Raw genomic sequence first — 20853 nt, 5'->3', positions numbered from 1 at the left:
CCCCCGTGTCAGAGGTAGGGTTAGACCCGCTTCAGGCAATGGGGGTCCCTGCCGCATCGCTAAAGGTAACACCCGAGTGCCGGGAGGAGTGCAGGGATAATCATTAACGGTTGGAAAAAAATCCTCTTAAGATCACCAAGTCCAACCATCGACCCAAACGCCACCGTGCCCGCTAAACAATGACCTGAAGTGGTCCTCGTGTTTCTTTTAACACCCCCAGGGAGGCTGACTCCACCGCTGCCCTGCTCCAATGCTTGGCCACTTGCAGTAGAGGAATTTTTCCCCAAGATCCAATATAATAACGCACATCCCAACTTGCGCCAGTCTGTTCCCGACATCCGGCTCACTGACTCGGAAGCCGCTGGCCTCCCCACCCATCCTCACCATCAGTGGCTGCACACCACAAGGAGGCTTACAAAGGAGGGTACTGTGTACAAGACCCTGCGCTTTGTCTTTTCTCGGATCATTCCCTTGGGCTGCAGAATTTTTGAGCTACCTCGACCCAGAATTCTTCCTTAAGGAAGAACAGGCATTGCAAGTCCAGTTGGCCAACACAGCAGGAAGAGTCTGAAACCCCGTACAACTCAAGAAGTGACTCCTTTCATGTATGCCAACATTTCAGCAAATCTTAAAAAGCATGCTTTTTCCCAGTAGAAGCCAACTCCAGAACAAGAATTTATGCAGATAATCCAAAGCCAAGCTTACTAAATCAGTGTTTGTTAAGACTTCGTCTGGTTTTTTTTCACAACAAATCGTTCATTCACAAAGCCCAGGAGCACGCTGTGTGCTTGATTTAAGGAGGAGAAAGCAGGCGCCCTGCCAGCTGCTAGGTTCTGCACTGTCATACAGAAAGTCCAGCTTCCACTTTCAGAGAGACCTTCCTTGAAGGTGAGTCATTTGGTGCTCTGGAGAGGAGCCCAAAAGAGTAGCTGGCTTTGTGATATACTTAAGAGTACACTCGGCTCCCCGGAGACATGCAGCAGAGTCGGGGCAAAAAGCGACGCTGTCTTCAAGGCGCCTGTCAGAGGGGTGATCAGTTCCCTTCCCTCACCCTTCAACAACCCTTCTCACAATAGAAAAATCTAGAACAAACTAAGTCCTGGCCCAAACACAGTGTTCATCAAATCAGAAACTAGGATTAGGGCAATATACACCAATTTCGGGGGCGGGGAAATAAATAAATAAAGGAAAGACGGTTTCCCCAGGGTGGCTCTTGCTCAAGTCAGATGGGCACTGTAAGTTGCTTTAGCTGCACATGTGCTCTTCTAGAAGAAGGTGTCTGAAAGAGCCCTTTTGTGCTCTGCTGCAGCTGCCCAGCGGCTGGGCAGCCACCTCCTGTGGCTCTGGAGGCCCCTGCTGGAAGAGGGAGATGGGACGTGCACGGCGTAGTCTGGGGCAGTAAAGCAGCTACTTTTCAGCTGGCAAAGGTGCAGTGAGAAAGTAATAGCTCAGAATTGTGCAGAGGGTTTGAGAAAACACTTCTAATTTACTCTGATTTTATTACCTCACGATTCTTGTGTGGGGCAGAGCCCCAGCTGGCTCAGTAGTAAAGTCACACTGCATAGGGCTCAGTAGCAAAACAGGCAGATAGTGATCAAAGGACTGAACTTAAGACACAGAAGCCATAAACTCTTGGCTAGTTCAAAAGAAAACATTATCCCAGCAACACTTCCTTTCCTGCTCTCAAAGTCTTTCACCAGCTAAAAATCAGAACAAAACAGAGAAAAGAAAGAAGTGTGCAAACACAGGAAAGCTGAAAGTAATGCAAGTTGCTTTTTTCCAGCTTCAAATAGTTTAGAGGTTAAAAATTAGGTGAAAAGCATATTTCAACGGGTTGACTTCCTGGGCTATTTCACACAAAATACCTGTATTTAGATTATCTAATATGCTAGAATTTGCTACCGAGTTAAAACAGGTTCTTTCAGTATCACAAGTATGGAAATAATGTTTATCTAAACAGCTTCAAGTGACTCTCTGCAGACCACACTCTGGAGAGCAAGCCCTGCTAAGCAACCTCACAGACCATCAGGTAGGACTTCAGAAGGAGCCAGTTCATCTGCCACCTCCTGATCCTAGCTCAGTGTGCATGTCTGGCATGCTCAAATGCAGCCAGCACTGCTCTTACTTGACCCTCTTTCCTTTGGCTTTGTGGCTTAGCAGGTTATTTGCACGCCCAGGAAGAAATAGGTAGCACTTTGCCCAGACTTCTGCAATACAAATGTTTTTGACTAAGCACACCACAGCCCAAAGTAATCTCAAACTTGTTACTCTGGCTGAGGTGGGGTTTTTCTGTTTGGTTGTTGTTTTTTTTCTTCCAGACACAGCACCAGAAAAAATTCAAACTTGAAACAACAAAGTCTGAGGTTCTCCCATGCAAGAATACTTAAACATGAAGAAGAATAAAAGGACAGCTTAAATTGTTCAGCTTCCATTTTTCAAAAGGCACTTCTAGGGCCTCATGTTCCGTCTTCTTCTCAGAATTAAAATTACAACATTAACAAAATGCTAGCAACAACCAGGATATATTTAATAAATATTGTGACATATAACCAGAACAATTCTCTGTGTCATCCAGGGTAAATTTACTGGCCATCACCCACTTTACTGCCATCAGTGAATTACCACTGTTACTTCCCCTGTCTCAAAAAGACAACCTTGTTAATATGGGTCTCTGTAAAATCAGGAGAACCCAGGCTGCATATTCTACTTTCCAGTAACATTTCTAGCCCCTTTGAAAAACAGCCCTGACTAGTAAAAGAGGAAGAACTTCCCAACAACGTATAGGACTCCTGATATTTGTTTAAATGCAAAGATTTTAATTTTTAGAGAGCCACAGTCAAATATTTGTATTTTTAGAAGGGTTCGATTTCCTTAAGAGCTAAACTGCACCCAGTAGAGTGGTGTGGGAGGAAACCCTAGAGCTGAGAACCTCTAGTTGGTTGTAGATGAGAAAACACTTGGTTCAAGTGAAGCTGCTTGTTCCCCTGAAGTCAGTAAGAAGTCTTTGTACTGAAAAACCTCAGAGTCAAGGTTATCTAAGTGTCTTTGGCACCTGAGAGAGACTGGCATCCAGCCCCACTGGATGTGGGGCTAATGGGACACAAATGCTACCAAATAGTAGAAAAAAATAAAGTTTTCTGCATGAAGGAGGAGGAAGGTAGTAAAAAAAAAAACAAACAGGGGGGGAGGGGCTATAAAAAGCTTGCAGGAAAAAGGAATCTATGGAGACATTGCTAGTGCAACTGCTCACTAGTTGGGAACAAAACGTTTTGGACAACTCTGCCAAGAGGAGTTTTCAGAGTGGTAAGGTCCTTCTCCTCAACCCAAGCGACAGCTCTGCATGTGGAGATCTCAACACTAGTCCAACCAAGCCTTCAGAGCATGTTTCCTTGTCTGGCAGCTCAGCCAGCTCAGAGCCAGCACAGCCCCTTGCTGACACGCAGGCCGTGTCAGCGTGTTGCGCTCGTGACTGCGCCGAGCAGAAAGCACCAGCACGTCTGCGCTCCCAGCAAGACGCGAGCGACGGCGAAACTGCAGTGGGAAGAAAATGGATTCATCGGGCCTCCCTGGCAAGGTGCCACGTGCTGCCCCTGAAAAGCTGCTGCAAGGTAAACAAGGCACAACCTGCACAAAGTGTTCATTGCCGTCAACTGAAAGAGCACTTTCAGGCTCTGCCCAGCACCAAAAAAAAACACAACAGCTGTCTGCAAAAAGCCTAGGGGTCAAAGTGACACTGAGATAATTAAGCTCATAATCCTCAGGGCAACCATCAGCTCCACAACAGGCCCCTCATTGAGCAGCCTGGTCAACGCACATCATTCAGATATTCTGGTCTTTTCCCTGTGAACTCCAGAGGTCAGGTAACCAAAAATGAACCTGGCTTCCAATTAAGTAAACAAACACATGCATAATTCAATAAAGCATATTTCAAGCTCTGGGATTTGTATAATAAAACTGGAAAATCAGACACTCTAACGACTAAAAGAATCCCAAATAAACTACTTGTAATTAAAAAATCTCATGATTTTCAAGCCAAATCTCGTGATCTGTTTGTGGCCTGACTCAGGGTTTTCAGTGCTTGGGGTTGGCAACTCTGACTAAGCAGGGATATGAAATAAGAGCGAGAGTGACTGCCCGCCAGGCTTCTGTTTTCCTGGGACAGAAGACAAAAGCAGCTCTGACAATTCCAGCTGGCAATACCATCCAGGCGCTCCTCCAAGGCCAAACATGCTGGGTAAAATCCTCATCAGACAAAATAAAGAAAGAAATAAAAAAAGAAGAAAAAAAATCCTATCAGAAGCAGCAGTTACTGTGGTTGCTTAATAGCTGTTTTCCAAAGTTCAATACAGCATATACTTTCTTTTTCTTGAAAAGGGGGAGAGAGGAGAGATGGACCACATTACAGACTAATCCCTTGCCAGATGTCATTAGTGATGAAGTCCCCTAGAAATTGCATCAGTATGAAACACATCAGAAAACAGTGAGTTCCCATTTCCTCCTCATGTCTGGCTAGACAGAGACTTTAAGATCAACTTTCATCTGTGGCCTGGAATCAACCCTCCTCTGTGTCTTGCTTAGTGTGGCAGGGGTGTTAAGCAAGTAATTGCAACCATTAAAAAGAAAAATAGCTCGCTTGTTCCTGCTCCACATGCCTGTCAAATACTGACTCCTTCATTAGGCTTCCCCAAAGCTGTTTCAGCACATTGCAGCAGTTTCTCCCTGCTCCTGACGGAGGTAGGGGGTTCTCCAGCTAGGGCATACATCTCCAGCCATGCCCCTTGCATCCACCTGAGTGATCCCAAATTGGGAGCCTTCCTCTTGCAGCTGATAACCTCAAGTGTCCCCTCACATCCAGTATTTGGCAAGACAGCCTGGTGGTCAGACAGTGGAATCTAATTTCCATCTCGCTACAACACACAGCCCTCCCTACCTGCTCACAGATGAAGCACAGAAAGAGGCTGAACTGAAGGGCTTTGCTGGTTCTGGCTGCTTTTGCTTCCCCTAGTAAGACAAGAACATAGCCTGTCATGGTATCTGAAAGAGATGCATCTTTAGTCCTTTGTGTTTGGATTTACTAAACTAAAATTGTATCATAAACTGAGGTTTTCTGGAGAAACTCAGTTCCTGAAACACATTTCTGAGTTGTAAATCTTGGACTAAAGCTGTTTATGTAATGCCACCTATTCATACAGCCCTAACTAACCATAACTAACCATTCCATCATAATCAGTCCATTATCCCTGCTTTATTGTATTTTTTCTTAAAACAGAGATCAAAGATTTGGATATAGTGGCATCATGCCGATTTCATTTTTATTACTGGCTCCCTAGTCTATCATAAATATTCATTGGCCTTCCTTAATACAATGCATTGAATTCTGCTCACTGCTATCTCTGGTACGACTGCAAAGTACAAACAGGGTTGTTGCTCAAACATATTAAATAAAGCAACAGCAAATTCGTGACAGTCAACAACAACAACCAAACAGAAAACAAAAGAACCCTTTTCCCCTTCCAAGGAAATTCAGAACCACAGGAGACATTTTCTCTCGCCCTCTCCACGACTGCAGACATTTGACTGCTGTGGGAATTCAGCTGTGCAGAAGCAGCAGCAGCTGACCTGCTCCCACAGACAGAAGGCATTTTTGAAAAGTCCACAGTTGCCACACAGCGGCCTCTGCGATACTGCAGCACTCCTCTGTTCTCACCAGCAAAAAATGATGTTACCTGGCAGTGACACAGAAACTGCTCAGAAACGTGGACCTTCTGTGTATCAACAAATACTTAAAAAAGGAGCAGGAGGTGTGTGGGGAGACACATCCTCCAGGCTCACAGTCAGGAAAAAAGTTTACGCAGTTTTATTCTACTAAGTCCCAAGAAAAACTGCAACAGCCCCAAACTTCAGAATGCCTGCAATTTGTTTCACTCACCATAACCATCATTCACACGCTCCTCTGAACTCCCCTTCTCACCTCAGTGCACCTCCTCCCAGCAACAGACAGGCAGGGTATGAAAATCCCTATTGCACCTACAGGTATTGCTCCTGCTCTGCCAAAAAGCACAGACTCAGGCCTCTTGGGATAACAACTGGATACTTGAAACAGCACCAATCACTAAAATTAGGGTGGCAATGGGGATGATGTTTTTCCTCATGTTAAGTAACTCTGAGAGTATTAACGCGTATCAGACACCTTATATTCTAAGCAAGAATATCTACTCTGTTAAAAACAAAACAATATGGTAGGACACAGAATGCACATTCAAATATTTATCTGCTGATATGACTCAACCGTGGAGGTCATATGCTACTCATTAAAAAAGAGATGTAACAGAAATAATCTAAAATAAAGATTTACATTTATGCATATAAATCACACAAAAGTCCACACACCTGGACATGTGAAACATATGATAAAACTGCTGACTTTTTTTACATATTAACCTACAATATACCTTTGGTCTTTTACCTAGCCCATTGCCAATCTAATAGAACCTTCCACTAAATTCCTAAAAATCTTTGGCTGCTCCATTATTGAAAATATCTAAATAAAACCAGACAGAAAACCAAACCAAAACAAAAAACCTCAGATGCCTTCATGATGTAGAATTTGCTTCAAATGAGCGTGGAATTCAAATGAGCAAGTGAGCATGGAATTTCACTTCTAGATTAATTAAGTCTTTAGTGAAATCCATCCCACCTGTATTTAAAACAAAATCCAACTGTTGCTCACATAAAGGATCCTGATCAGTCCATTAATTTTGTACCCGAGTAAGGTGAGATTACACATGTTCAGAACTACGCAAAGGTTTCATTTGTTAAACAGCTCCCCTTCCCTTGCACTCTTTTCCATTTCTTTTTAAGTAAAACTAATATTAACAGAGAAGATGCCAAACAGTTTGGAGGCAGGTAAGATCTTCATGGTCAGCTGTTCTTAAGATCAGACCCATTGAAAGGTTTTAATATGAAAAAAGAATGGGGAAATAAGAAGCATCCTTAAGTCACATACACTGTGTAAAGGGGGTAATTCCAGAACAAAAATTCATGGAATCATAGAAATGGTCATTTGAAGTTCAGAGCAAGTTTGTTGTTTTGGCTGATGCTGTCTAAATCAGTATCAACAAGTATGCTTCTTTAGAGGAAAGATGTACGTGAAAAACACGGATGATACAAGTTCCAAAACAATTAATCAGGATTTAGGGTCTAATATTTCTGAAACACATCTGAATAAAACCAGATCAGATTCCGAAAATTTGATAAATATAAGCTGCTGAGAGGCTACAAGCTTCAGGAAGAAATGTGTTTACAACCATGTCTTTTTTTTCATCCTGCCACTAGATTTGTTTGTGACTTGGAGAACAAACAAACAAAAATCAAGATTTTGAAACAAAGAGGATTAAGTACCACTGAGCAGTGTTCAACGGGCAGCTAAGCTAAAAGTAGCAAAAGTCTCTGGAAATTATGTATTTGGATCACGGTTAAAGTTAACAATTACACATGTTAAAGAGAGCGCAGAATCACAAATGCACCCAGCACTGCAAAGTAGTTAGGCAGTGCTCTTGTCTTTCACTAGGTCAGGACCTTACACTTCACAAGAGGTCAGAAGTGCTGTCTCCTACCTATCCTTGATACATGAGACTTTCAGTCAAAAAGTTCTTGTCCAGGTCAACAGGAGCAATGCACTCAGCCTGAAACTATCTTTGACACAGACCACTACAAGCAACTCAGAACTGGTCCTAGTAAAGTGGATTTTAACAGGCTTCCAAACACAAGCAGATGGTGGTCCAAGTCTCTTATCAAATATCTGGGACCTTGTTACTTACTTGAAAAAAAAAATCCCCCCTTAAAAAGAAGTCATGCTTTTCATACACCAAGTAGCTGCACTTACAGGTTTTTGCACTCAAAGCAAAATAAACCTCTATAAATGTACATGATTTGAAACCCAGTAGAATATCTGGGGATGTCCTCCATAGAGTACAGCAGAATTCTCCTTTAGACCAGAGCAATGCATGTGACAGGAGGGATAAGGGTTACCACAAAGATGAGGGATGCTACTTCAGAAGAGTTTGGTTGATATAGTGTGTCAAAGCACCAAAAACATACAGCAATAACAAGATACCTAAGTGGCTGATGGCCCAAGGCACGAAGCACGAGGGCTAACAACACCTAGCTGCTGCAAACACCAGTATCACATGCCTTGTCATAGCTCTTTGCTTCATTATTCCAGCTCAAAGCCTAGAGGGGGGCAGGGAAAGTGAAACTGCATTGGTTTGTTTCACTGGAGGTTTTGTTTCTTTGGCTTGTAAAATGTCAGCGCACAGCTATAATGAGAAATTACTACACTTTAAGGGTCTGACCACATTTAGTGTTTAGTCTTGCATATCTGAAAGCTCTGATGCTCCTGCTGCTGCAATTACGGGCTCAGAGGATTCACAGAAATAACAAAGCTTGAATTCTCTACTGCAGTGAACCAGTGCAGACTTTGGGTCTGCAACAGACCACCACCTCCACAGAAGCCATCACACAGATGGAGGGGTTTGTCCCAGCAGTTTTTGAGCTTTCTGCCATATTTCATCGCTAACTGTCATGGCAAAGCCACAACAGTGGCTTCCTGACAGTACCAGACATAAGTGCTTGTCACAACAACCAGGCTGGCACTGCTTGAGGTAACCAAACATCCTTTCTCCCTGCACGTTCAGCTCCCCCCAGACTGTGGCTGTTTTCCAAAGATGAGAGTTTTTAGTGAAGGATAATGCAAAATGTCCTTTACCAGCTGAAAAGTTCAGGTGAATTTATTTTTTATAAATTCAATATAAACAGCATTGAGCTTAAAAAACATTCTATACTATTCCTAATGCCCTATTGCCTTACAGCCACACTGAGCTTTGTGAGGAGAATGGCCTATTGACAACAGGGAAAAAAACAGGCCAGTGCAGAGGCATTTTTATAAATGAACACATATAAAACAAACAGCACAAATAATGAAAAATTCAACGTAATTCTTCAGAATGTCTGCAGTGCCACTAATCCAAAATGTGAGTAGTAACACATATAAAATAATTTTAGATCCTGTTCTTCCTCCCATTTAAAATAAATGTCCTTTTAAGGTATAATACATTCAGCAAGACCCAGAATTTTTCTTTTTTCCTCTTTTATTTTTACCTACATATGGTATTTATCTGAATGCTGCGTAATTTGCAGATGCAAATAAGTAAAATAATCTTGAAAAGACGAGGCTATAGAATAGAACACAGTTTTAATCAAGAATGCCTTTGATTCAAAGAGCTGCCACACTGGGACACTACAGTGACTCCCAGCAACATCTCCTGGCTTGTAAGACACATTGAGACCATTCTCCTCAGCAGAAAAAGACCTGCAGCTCCTAATGCTTTCAGCTTGACTGGCAGATCAATACATTCATGAACCAGGCCCATCACTTTTGACAAATTCATTGGAGTTTTGTTAACAGTTCCACATGAAAAGACCTCAGTCTTCTGGCACAAAATGACCAAGAACAATTATTGGCCACATTAGGGACTACATCTTTCAGGAATGGAATAAATTTGTATTTACACTGAAGTTGTAATATTTTTTCACATGCATATTTGGTGCTGTTGTTGCAAACAAAGAGGAGAGAATAGCTTACATTTCATATCTAAAGTAAAACATTAACACTGCAAAACTAAAGGCTACAAAGCTACTTCTATGATTTGAGATCATAAAGGTAGTGCAAATGTGTAAGAGCAAGCCAACATTTTTCATGAGTTTTTCCAAAAAAGGCAAAAAAGCACAGCTACTTATTTCTGACAATTAAGGAGCTTACACAGTCTTTGTTCTGCTGACACTTAAAAATGCAGTTTTCAATTATTTATACTTCAACACCTAAAGCAGGAAAAAAGTATAAAGACTGTTCTGCAGCACAAGTAACCCTTACTGGAGGGTTCCATCTGTTTGTAATAGTGTTTCCCTTAGGAACTACCAGTTGGCAGGGTATATGGGCTTGGATTCTGTAATGGACTATCATCCATAGACACTGATCAGTCAGTAATGTTTCACTAAACTTACCACATTCACACATTATCAGAGATAGTATTTTTTTTTTCCCCAGCCTCACTTAAGAACAGTTAGGAAATCAGAAGGTTGTCCATGGCCAAGACATTAACATGCCACCAGATGGAGTGGATTGAGAAGCTGCCATATGAGTAATTCTGTCAAGAGTTCAACAACTTCATCCAATTCACTGAGGGAGAGTTTAATTAAGCTTCTAAACCCTCTTTAAAGCAGCTGGGAGGACCCTCCCCTCCTGGCCCACCAGCTCCATCGTAGTGATGGTTGCTTTCAGCAGGGCAGCAAGATAATGCTAAAATATTAAAGGCTCTAGTCATTTGGAAAGTGAACATACATCAGTGGTCTACGTGTTGCAGACCCTTTCGGAAATGTTATGCCGATTCAAACTGAGACGTAAGTAGGTCTAGAGGCAACATTCACACAGAAAATCAAGCACGATAGTGAAGGACAAAAAAAGACTTGCCTAATGAAATTCAAAAATTCTAGACCAAGACCCTTCTGATTTTTATAAAATGGGTCTAAAAACGGCCGTCAACAAGAAAACCAAACACAGATGGGGGGCAGATCTTGTACAAACACAGTCCTTTCTGTCTCCCCTGTTTTTCTTCTTGACCAGTCAGTCTAGAGAAGGGTTGCTTCTATACCACAGTTGACTTCTCCATACATTGCTTTACCCAAGTGTTTTAACACTGTTCTGGAAGAGCCTTCTGTAAGAGAGGGGCTGTAGATCAAGTTTCATTCCAGTCAGTTTCCTAATCAATAAAAATTGGACTAGGACTTAGCGTACAACTCCTGGCAGATCCTAATAATCACCAACAATTACTTAAGAAAGCAAATCAATGAGCAAGAGGTTTTATGTGTCATTTATATAGCTTAATCAAACTTCTGAAATTAAACTTTGATTCCTAACACAATTAAATGTTGTGGCACAAAGCAAAACAATGCACAAGCAAGCACTGCCTCAAGGGCAACTGAGGAGGGAGGAGCCAGGGGAACATGAGCAGCCCTGAAACACACCAGCAAGGGGAGGCACAACAATAGAGGTGAGACAGTGGATACAGGAACAGGCATAAAAACAGTGAAATAAGCCCCTACTGCTATCTTTTTCTCCTTTTCCTTCAATAAAACAGGCAATGTTCCAGTAGTCAAATGAAAGATAAAGACACTGGAAGGTAAGGTTCTCAGACCTGGATCTTAACTGTGGGAAGTAAAGGGTAGAGAAAAAACAAAATATTTCACAATTTCTTCCTTATTTCTCACTGTGGAAAATCTGCAGAAACTGGAGGTTTAATATTTCTGTCAATCACACAACATACATTATGAGAGATAACTAACAAACTCAGGCTGTCTGTCAAAATGTCATGTGTCCCTCCATAGCTTAGTTCTGGTATTACCATTATGTATTTACTACTATAATTTTTTGTAGTATCTGCATAACATAGTTGAATGACTTAGCAGGCAATAAGATCACAGTTCAAAAAAAAAGTTGGAAACATGCAGAAGAGGCTATTGATTGTGCTGATTTTACTAGTCTGAAGTCCATACTATGAACAATGACTCAGAGGAGTAGCAAGTCAAAGAAACACTTGCAAACCATACAAGCTTGTTTACTCATTTGATTGTACTGAATCATTACATTCCTCAGTGTAAAATCTATGGGACTTGAGAGAAAGCAGGAGAGAGAAAGAACGTTTTCCAAAGAGCTCTTCCACCCAACATGCCCCACCAAGATGGTGGAGGTCAGATAAGGAGTCTGGGTGTACATCTCTTAAATCCACTCCTGAGAACTAGAGGCTGGGCTGGCTCTGCGTGAAGAGGCCCTACATCCCTCCCAATACAACACACTCCCTCTGGTGGTTTCACTTCATCTGGCTTTATCCACAACAGGGTTCGAAGAGCAATTAAAACAGGCAAACTTTTGCTTGCTTGCTTGAAGTCATACATGAAAGCATTGCTTTTTGCCCCCTGTAGTCTTGAGATGACATTAACTTTCAGTGGGTCTGTGCAATTATTTTGGAGAGGTTTGACAAAGTTCATCGTAGTGTGCACTTATAAAAACAAATTAGTTTTTTCCATATGATGCAGTGGCATTATGGACCCAGAAAGCTATTAGAATACGTATGAATAACAATTAAGAATAATATCTGTTTCACCTCTGAAACCCCTTTTATGACATGAAAAAATTTGTCTGCTGAGGCCTAACCACATTTTTCTCTGAGCAGGAGGTGAAGAAGAGCTTGGTTTTCTCTATGTGCACTGGTTGTTTTTGCATAGAGCAGGGCTGATATTTTGTTATTGCTGCTTTTTTCTTCATTTCACTGTCCTGCCTTAAGATGATTTTTTTAATTATTCTGTCTAGCAGGTTGCTTTGAAGCCTGGGCAATGTGTTCCCATGTCCATATGTTGAAATCAAAACAAACAATATATGGTTAAATCAAAGATGCTGAGTATTTTTATCTACAGTAAAAAAAAAAAAAAAGTGTGTTGGTACTATATTGTGCCATATGACTGGACCAAAACATTTACATTTAAAAGTAAAATCTCAAACACCCAGAGACAGGCATAGGCATCTTAGCCACAATAGACTTCATTTTTCTTAAGGTTAGATTTGGGTTAAGATTGAATCTCATAGCTAGTAGATCTAATTGGTGGATAATTTTCCCAGGTACAGTAACATGAATAAGCTCTGTTACTTAGACATCTGAAAATATTTGGGTGTAACAGCCTAAAACAGTGTGACATTGGGTTGTAATCAGTATTTTTTTCTCAAGGTAAAGTGAAACCCATTAACATGCTTGACTAAACATGTCAGCTGTGAACAAATGAAAAGACAGCACTGAAAGATTAGATAATAGATCTGTGATTCATATTTAAGAGTGTGTAATTCTGAAGGAAGTTGGGGAATATTCAGAAATGCGGAGAAAAGGAAGCCACACAAAAAGCATGGGGAGCAGGCTCAAAAAGAAGGGACAGCTGACACGTAAATCTGAATCCAGCTACTGATACCCAAAGGCACAAGCAAGACGAAGGGGGTATTTGAAAAACTTGGTTTTTCAAGAGAAAACTGGGCAATAATGGGAGAGAGAGGAGTGCAAGAAATAATTAAACGCTTACAGAGTACAGACGACGTCTTTTCTCCCCCAAACTGGCAGCTCTGCTTAAACATTACATACTCTCATCAGACATTTATGAGTATTAAAAAGTGTATGGAGTACCTAAGTCTGGCACCACAGGCAGCAGGAAAAACTGCACACTTTCAATTAAAAATCCCTATATTTCCAATTGATGTTTTGATGAAGTCAGATGTGACATAATAAGACTAATCTCCAGAAATAAAGGATATCCAATATATAATAATCACACACAGTAAAGCTTGCTACTGCTGATTCATTTCAACTTCCTTGCCTTGACTCTTGTCAAGTCCCTGATACAACACTATGTAAGGCACGTAGCGTCTTTTGTTCCCATCTTACTTTCCGCCTTATCACATTGTTCCTGAGACACCACCTTATCTTTAAAACATGTAGGAAATTGAAATCATGTCAGATTCCCTTAATGTCCTAGAGCCAACGTTTTAATGCCATGCTATTAGTTCTATATTTAATACTAAAATGGTAGCAGTACCTCTTCCGCAAAGTTAGTTTTCTTGTCGAGCATTTCTCGCAATGTCTGAAGAATTTTAATGCAGAGCTTTTCTTCTTTCTCCATTAGCTTCTTTGTGTGATTAATCAACCTTAAAGTAAAATATTAAGCCTTAAAAAGAGCATCACACGTGGTTGCTAAGCCATACTACAATTTCTTTATGCAAAAATTGCCTGTCACTATACTTTTTTCCTCAAGCAAAGGAAAGTAGACAAGAGAAATCATCATTAAAAAGGAAATAGGAGTTTCAAGGTGTTGAGAGTTTTTTGTGTCAATTTGAGTATCTTGCTGCCCACAGAGAAGGCAGAATTGTACATCCCCTTCCAGATTAAGATCCAAACATGTTATTTCATCCTTTCTGGATTTAAAGGTAACCATGTATTTATTTTAACTTTTATTTAAAGGTAACCAATATTGACCATGCATCTTGCAAACTTTAAAAGCTACAACCTTTTACACCTTCCAACCTTAACAATGGTTGTGTTTATTATATAATTAGCAAGTGGCATTCAGCTAAAACAATCCCAAAAAATCTTGTCTTTTCACAAGGAGTCACATGGAAAAGATGAGGAGTAATGGGTACAAGTTACTCCTGGGGAGATCCTCATTGGACATCAGAAGAAATGTTTTCACTGTGGGAGCAGTTGGACACTGGAATAATCTCCCCAGGGACGTGGTGGTTTCCCCAGCAGTGGTCAATTTTAAGACTCAGTTTGACAGGGTGCTGAGCTGTCTCATCTAAACTGTGTTCCTACTTGGAAAGGTTGAACCAGATGATCTTTGAGGTCCCTTCCAACCTGGTATTCTATGATTCAGAAATTCAGGTATTTGGATGAAACTTAACCACAGTTTACATTCACAAAAAAACTACAAGATTGTTTCAAGTCAGAAAACAAGGGACATTTCTGACTCCAACTAAGGCTGAGATGGGAGTTTGGGTTTTCATCAGCTTAGGGCAATACCAGAAAGAGCCTTTCTATCCCTGTGCAGAGCAAGTCCTAATAGTGGTTCGTCTCATGGCTGGAGAAATAGTTTTGAAAACAGAAGGGAGGGGGAATTCTGAAGGCCTTGGACAGGATTTTTTTCCATCAGTACTGGACTATAGTGGGTAGAACAGTATTCATCAGATTACGGCCTGGGATCAATCAGCATGCAGCTAAGGCCACTGATTTGCACTAAAAGATGGCACCCTTATGAGTACTAAATCACAGGCAGTCACCAAAAATAGGGTTGGGTGGGATGACACTGCATCACCTAGGCCACTGATCCATAACCCAACAGAACTGATTATATTTAGACCACTGCTAAGTTAGTGCACTAATGCCATCATAGGCTCAGTGGAGACACCGTGCAGAACCCTCCCACTGTCACCTTCACCATTTTCATGAGCTGTGAGTTCAAAGCAGTGCAGCTCTCAGGCCAGCAACACTAACAATATTTTTAAAGAGTTACAACATTATCTCAGGATTTGTGCATAGCTCTGCAAAGCATTCCTTTGTCATGGAAATTATTTAAATAAAACTGGAAAATCTATTGCAATCTACTTGATTTGATATTGCCTTTGAAAGGAGTTTGGACAGAGGGGACAGGTTGGGAAAAGCTCAAAACTTAAGTTTTTTCCAAACATACAAAGTATATTGTTATAACACTACCTCTGTAGCATATGCAAAAAGCCAAGGAATCAGGAGAGCTGCCAAATGCATTCATTTCCCTCAAGTAACCTCTGTTTAAATTATAGTTTCTCAAGGGCAGTGAGGGCATCTCACTTGAGGACTAATAAAAAACATTGCAAGACTCAATTAGAATGCACAGACTGCAAATAAAACATCTACTAATTCAAGACCAGGTAGGGGTGCCAATGAAATGTATTTTTAGGAGAGCTGTTGGCAGTTTAAAATAAAAATCAAAAGATACACTTGCTTTACCAAAAAAAATTAAAATTAAAAAAAAATCTCTCCCTGAGCACCCCACCCTGCCTCACTATGGATTATTGAAAATTCTACTGTGGGAAGTCTAAGTTTCTGCTGTAGATTTGGAGAAACTTACTAGCAAAAGTAGCCCATTAAGAAAACAGAAATAGGTTGAGCCTGTCACAGTTTTAACAAGCTACTAGCATTCAATTTCTAGACAAGCAAGGCAAGCAGCTTCTCTCTCTGCTCCTCTCCAGACTCCTAAATTGCTGAGAAACATAAGACGTGCAGGAAAAGACCTCAGTTTAAGATTTCAATATGTACTCAAGACACCTACATGCTTAAGTCACTGCTGAAAATGAGAGCTAAGTGCTGCTAAATATTTTATCTCTCTGCCACCTCTTCCAAAGAAGCAAATAGGCCTCTCCTTACACCACTTACTTGGACATGAAAGCACCACATCTTATTCTGGCATCGCTCCCCTCAGGAAAAAGAAGTTCTGGACTGTGCAGCACATCAACCAGCACTGAGAATTCAGCTTGCATCATGGGAGTGAACTGCTGCTCCAAGGAGGACACTACATCCTAGGGAAAAAGAAGAGGAATGTCATTCATAACTATGTCCAACCAAGAAAAGTAAAAGAGCATTGCTATGGAGTTACACAATGCTGTGCAATGGCTTATTTGACCCACTTCTGACAGGCAGCAGAAAAAGCCCATGTTAACCCAGGTGGCACTAAAGTGACCTCATGAGTTTCCTCCTGCCACTCTTCAAGAAGAGGGAAGGTGGCCATTACTATCTGCCTTGCTGTTTTCTCTCTAAAATTTCTTCTCTGCAATAATGCCCACAAAACACTTGGCAAGAGTCAAGATGATGGTGTGCTGGAGGACACGTGGTGTTACTGTATCACCTGAGGTATTGCTTCCTTCGTGTTTAGGGCTCCTCCATTTGTCTGAGTCCTGCTGTTTTCTTATTTAATAAATTCCTGACGTCACTTAACTCCTACATACACAAGGTGATCTCCACCTTGTAGGCATTCTCCAGTGACACAAATCTGACATAATGGCTCCTAAAACTCCCAGAACCTCCTCTGCAGCCAAAACAGGGCATGTGACCGTGAAAGGCAGAAAGGAGATCTTTCTCTCCAAACCACTTTGGGGAAAAGAACATACTTCCTAGTCCTTTCTAGTGGACTTTTGTAGGATCCAAATTCAGCTCATGGATCAAAAGGCCCTCCATGTTAGCTTCACTTCAAACAGACATCAGCAAAGAGCTGAGCCTTCTGTTCCCCACCTCTCCCAGAAATGCAAGGGTCACTGTAATCCAGCACTGAAAATGCCATGAGTGTTTCTGGTGTTTTCCACATCTGGCACGTATTAGATTAATGCACCACCAAGTAATTTGCTATTTTTGTACCTGTAGTTTTTCTATTATATTCCTGTAATCCCAGGCAGGCCCACCAAGAGCTTCTTTAAAACGAGGTCCACTGCGGGCTGACATTCTCCACCCCATGGCTGCCCTCTGCACCATGTTGGAGTGACTCTTCATGAACAAGGTGTTGACCTGGCTGTCTAAATCCACTGGAATTGCAATCCCACGGTTCTTTGCTTTAATAGGAAGAAAAATTTAAAAAGACATTTACAGTGGCAAAAACTTGAAAACCTTATGAAGATCATGGTATGCAAAATCCTGATCATCCTGAAGCTAAAGGGCAAGGGGATCTCAGTTCAACAGGTTTTAAAATTATGGAATAAAAACCTAGGCTGGTAGAAATCAGTCATAATGTAGTAGAAGAAAGCAAACTGTACCACTTCAAATTAGATAAGGATCATTTCCAGTATATATTTTCATAGGTACAGATGTTTCAAGAGGGTGTTTGACACGGTCTCCCACAGCATCCTTACAGCCAAATTCTATAACTGTGGATTGGATCACAGGGCAGTGAGCTGGACTGGGAATTGGTTGAAGGGCAGAGTTCAGTTATTGTAAGTGAGGCAGAGTCTAGTTGGAGACCTGTGTCTGAGTGGAGACCCCCAGGGTCAGTACTGGGTCCAGTCCTGTTCAATATATTCATCAATGACCTGAAGGGATAGAATGTACCATTATCAAGTTTGCTAATGATACAAAACTCGGAGGAGTGGCTGACACACCAGAGGGCTCTGCTGACATCTAGTGTGACCTGGACAGGACAAGGAGCAATGGGCACAAGCTGGAGCACATCAGGTTCAGGTTCAAGCTAAACATAAAAAAAACTTCTTTGCTGTGAGAGTGACAGAGCCCTGGAACAGGCTGCCCAGAGAGGCTGTGGAGGGACAAAGGAGAGAGTTTTGGAGAGAAAAAAAAAAACAACAGGGCAAGACTTGCATGAATTGTTACAGGGCATCTACTAATAAACTACTACTGCATCCTAAACAGTCATTTGCAAAGGAAGTTTGAAAGACAATCCTGGAAGATATCTGCCCTCTCCTGTAGGCATAAGTTTGTATTAGCCACATCTCTCCATTCCACTGGAGATCAGAGTGACATTCTTCACTGGCTCAGCATGAGTTGTCTGAACTTCAACAAATAAAAACAGATCGATGCAGCAATATCTCAGTTTGAAAGATGAAGTCACAATTCTAGTGGTTAGGCTTTGCATTCTGCATCATTTCATTTAATTTCCATGGCACAGTGTACACTCAATAGAAACTTAGAAGTAAAAGAGAGAAACTATTCTAGTTCCTTTGTAATAATGACTAACAAGAACTAATTTTTCTGTTTTCCTTATTGAAACAAGGTGAGTTTTTAAAAAAGCATTTGCCCGTATTCTGCATGTTTCTCAGAGGCATTTCCCCGCCCATCTGCACTAATATTCACACTTTCCACAGTAGCAAAAGGCATAAAAAAATACTCCACTCCACCCTCCCAGTTCTTCAGACATACACAACTTTAAGTCCTGAACTTGTGAAGTCAACAGATGCCCTTCTGTGCTAAACAACCCGTGCATCGAGGTGCACAGGAGTACGTGCAGGCAGAGAGGCAGGTGTTCAGCTCTGATAAATGAAGGCTCCTGTGCTGCCAAGCACGGTGAGTCACACATGCCAGGCAGAAACTTTCTCTTCCCCCAAATACTGTATTGCAATAGCAGCATTTATTTTAAGCCTTAAATTTGGCTGTGACACCTCAACCTCCAATCTCCCAGACTACAGCAAGGTCACTCCTGCCCTAACCCCTTTAATAGGACTGGCAGGTACAGGGCACCCTCCTCTCTTCATCCTGCAAGGGTGTATCTTGATGCAGGACCAGGACCTCCACCTGCAGATTAGGCTGTTTAACTGGGCTGGAAGACAGATCTCTTATCCTGTTTCTGGTGGGCACCTTCTTTTAAACAGGTTGCCATAGGGAATTGAAAAAATAAATAATTCTTAGGTCAAGACAGGAACACACATTTCTGAACCATCAGTATCAGGTGTACAGCAGTTTCCACGCTGGAAATTGACTTTTTCTTTCCACTCTCTACTTGTTTTGAAAGCAAGGTTCCTGATTATCATGAGGAAAATACCATGTATGGCTGGCCATTATTTCTAATGACTGTTTTCCCCTATTATTTGACTCGGTTATTTTCCAAAACACATTTGCCCTGTTGCTGCTTACTTTATTAGAGAGGTCCATTAAAGTTCTGCCAGTGTGGATAGGGTGCTGCAGCCTATTAATCCAATTTATTGTGTCCTAATGTCAATCACTGGAACATTATTGGACAGTGCTCACTTCTCAATTAAGTGGTATGTATGCAGAATCCTGATACATCCAGGAATAAATTTAGCAATAGGGAGCATGCTGTTCAGAGAAAAATCCAGACTTCTGTAGTCCTACAGATGCCATTTGAAGTTAACAACTTCCATCAGTCTCTGAGAAGCAGTCAAGGACTATGATTGTTCAAAGAGTCGCAGCTAATTAAAACTATCACAAAGAAAACCAGAGACAGAAAAAAAAAATTCTCCTTTGTTTTGAACAGTTCTTATATGTATAATTCCATTTGTAATTAAGATTTGTATTGGTTGTCAAAGGGCACTGTTGAAGTCTAAGCTATAAACAACGCCTTTGTCTTCTTATTTCTTTGCAGCTTGTAGGAAGTTTATCTTTCATTTGTTTCACATTTCATTATTTAAAACAACATGAAACATATTTTTACATTTTCGAAAGCTGATGAACAAATGTGAACATAAATATTTATTTTTAATTTAGGTGTTGTAGGCTGCTTTCCTCTTCAAAATGTGTCAATCTCCCTTAAAGTAGGAACATAAAATACTTAAAAGCATGTTTATTTTTGTTCCACTTAGAAATACTTTTGGACAGCACTCAAACTTGCAAAGTAGGGTTAAAGCTGGTAGACAAAGGAGCCAGGAATGGGTAAAACTGTCTTTCATCTCACTAGTGAACTTGGGGAAAAAAGCATGCTACATGGCTGTAAGTAAACTGATACCATAGGTATTCTTACCATGGTGGATTACAACATGTCTTCAGAGAAGGTAAATTCTGCCTTGCAGTGGAGGGGATAGTGTAGCTTTATATACTGCCCAATTCCTACCTACTAGCATGCTGTGCCGGGCTAATTAGACCCTGAATACACTACACTGTTTTGCCAATGCCAGGGGGACTTTGAGAGACTTCAGAGGTGGGCCCATATCAACCTCATGAGTTTCAACAAGGCCAAGTGCAAGGGCCTGCACCTAGGTCAGGGAAATCTCAAGCACAAATACAGGTTGGGCAGGGGGTAGATGGAGATCAGCCCGAAGGAAAAGGTCTTGGAGGTGCTGGTTGATGAGAAGCTCAACATAAGCCAGCAATGTGTGCTTACAGCACAGAAAGCCAGCCAGATCCTGGGGTGCATTAACAGAAGTGTGGCCAGCAGGCCGAGGGAGGTGATTCTACCCCTCTTCTCCTCTCTGATGAGATTGGTGCCCCCAACACAAGAAAGTCATGGAGCTGTTGGAGTGAGTCCAGAGGAGGGCCATGAAGATGATCAAGAGAGCTGGGGCATCTCTCCTATGAAGACAGACTGAGAGCATTGGGGTTGTTTAGCCTGGAGAAGAGAAGGCTCCAGGGAGACCTTACAGCAGCCTTCAAATACCTGCAGGGGCTACAGGAAAGCTGGGGAGGGTCTTTCTACAAGTCCCTCAAGTAGTGATAGGGCTAAGGGTAATGGCTTTAAACTGGAAGAAGGCAGACTTAGGTTAGAAATTAGGAAGAAATTCTT

General features: G+C 41.5%; 1 protein-coding gene across 1 annotated transcript in view; it reads right to left on the bottom strand.

The window, feature by feature from the left end:
* Positions 1-20853, bottom strand: part of ITPR2 (inositol 1,4,5-trisphosphate receptor, type 2) — a gene marked incomplete at its 3' end in the record, with an annotated part of 198589 nt that overhangs the window by 36523 nt on the left and 141213 nt on the right. Inside the window, exons 35-37 of the mRNA XM_010004160.1 lie at positions 17034-17224; positions 16059-16201; positions 13690-13798 (exon numbers count right to left, since the gene is read on the bottom strand). Of these exons, the coding sequence (XP_010002462.1) occupies positions 13690-13798; positions 16059-16201; positions 17034-17224 (443 nt within the window). The remainder of the gene's footprint in view (positions 1-13689; positions 13799-16058; positions 16202-17033; positions 17225-20853) is intronic.

Source organism: Chaetura pelagica, unplaced genomic scaffold (genome assembly GCF_000747805.2).
Source record: "Chaetura pelagica isolate M959 unplaced genomic scaffold, ChaPel_1.0 scaffold198, whole genome shotgun sequence".
Lineage (NCBI taxonomy): Eukaryota > Metazoa > Chordata > Aves > Apodiformes > Apodidae > Chaetura > Chaetura pelagica.
This window is presented reverse-complemented; position numbering and strand designations above follow the sequence as displayed.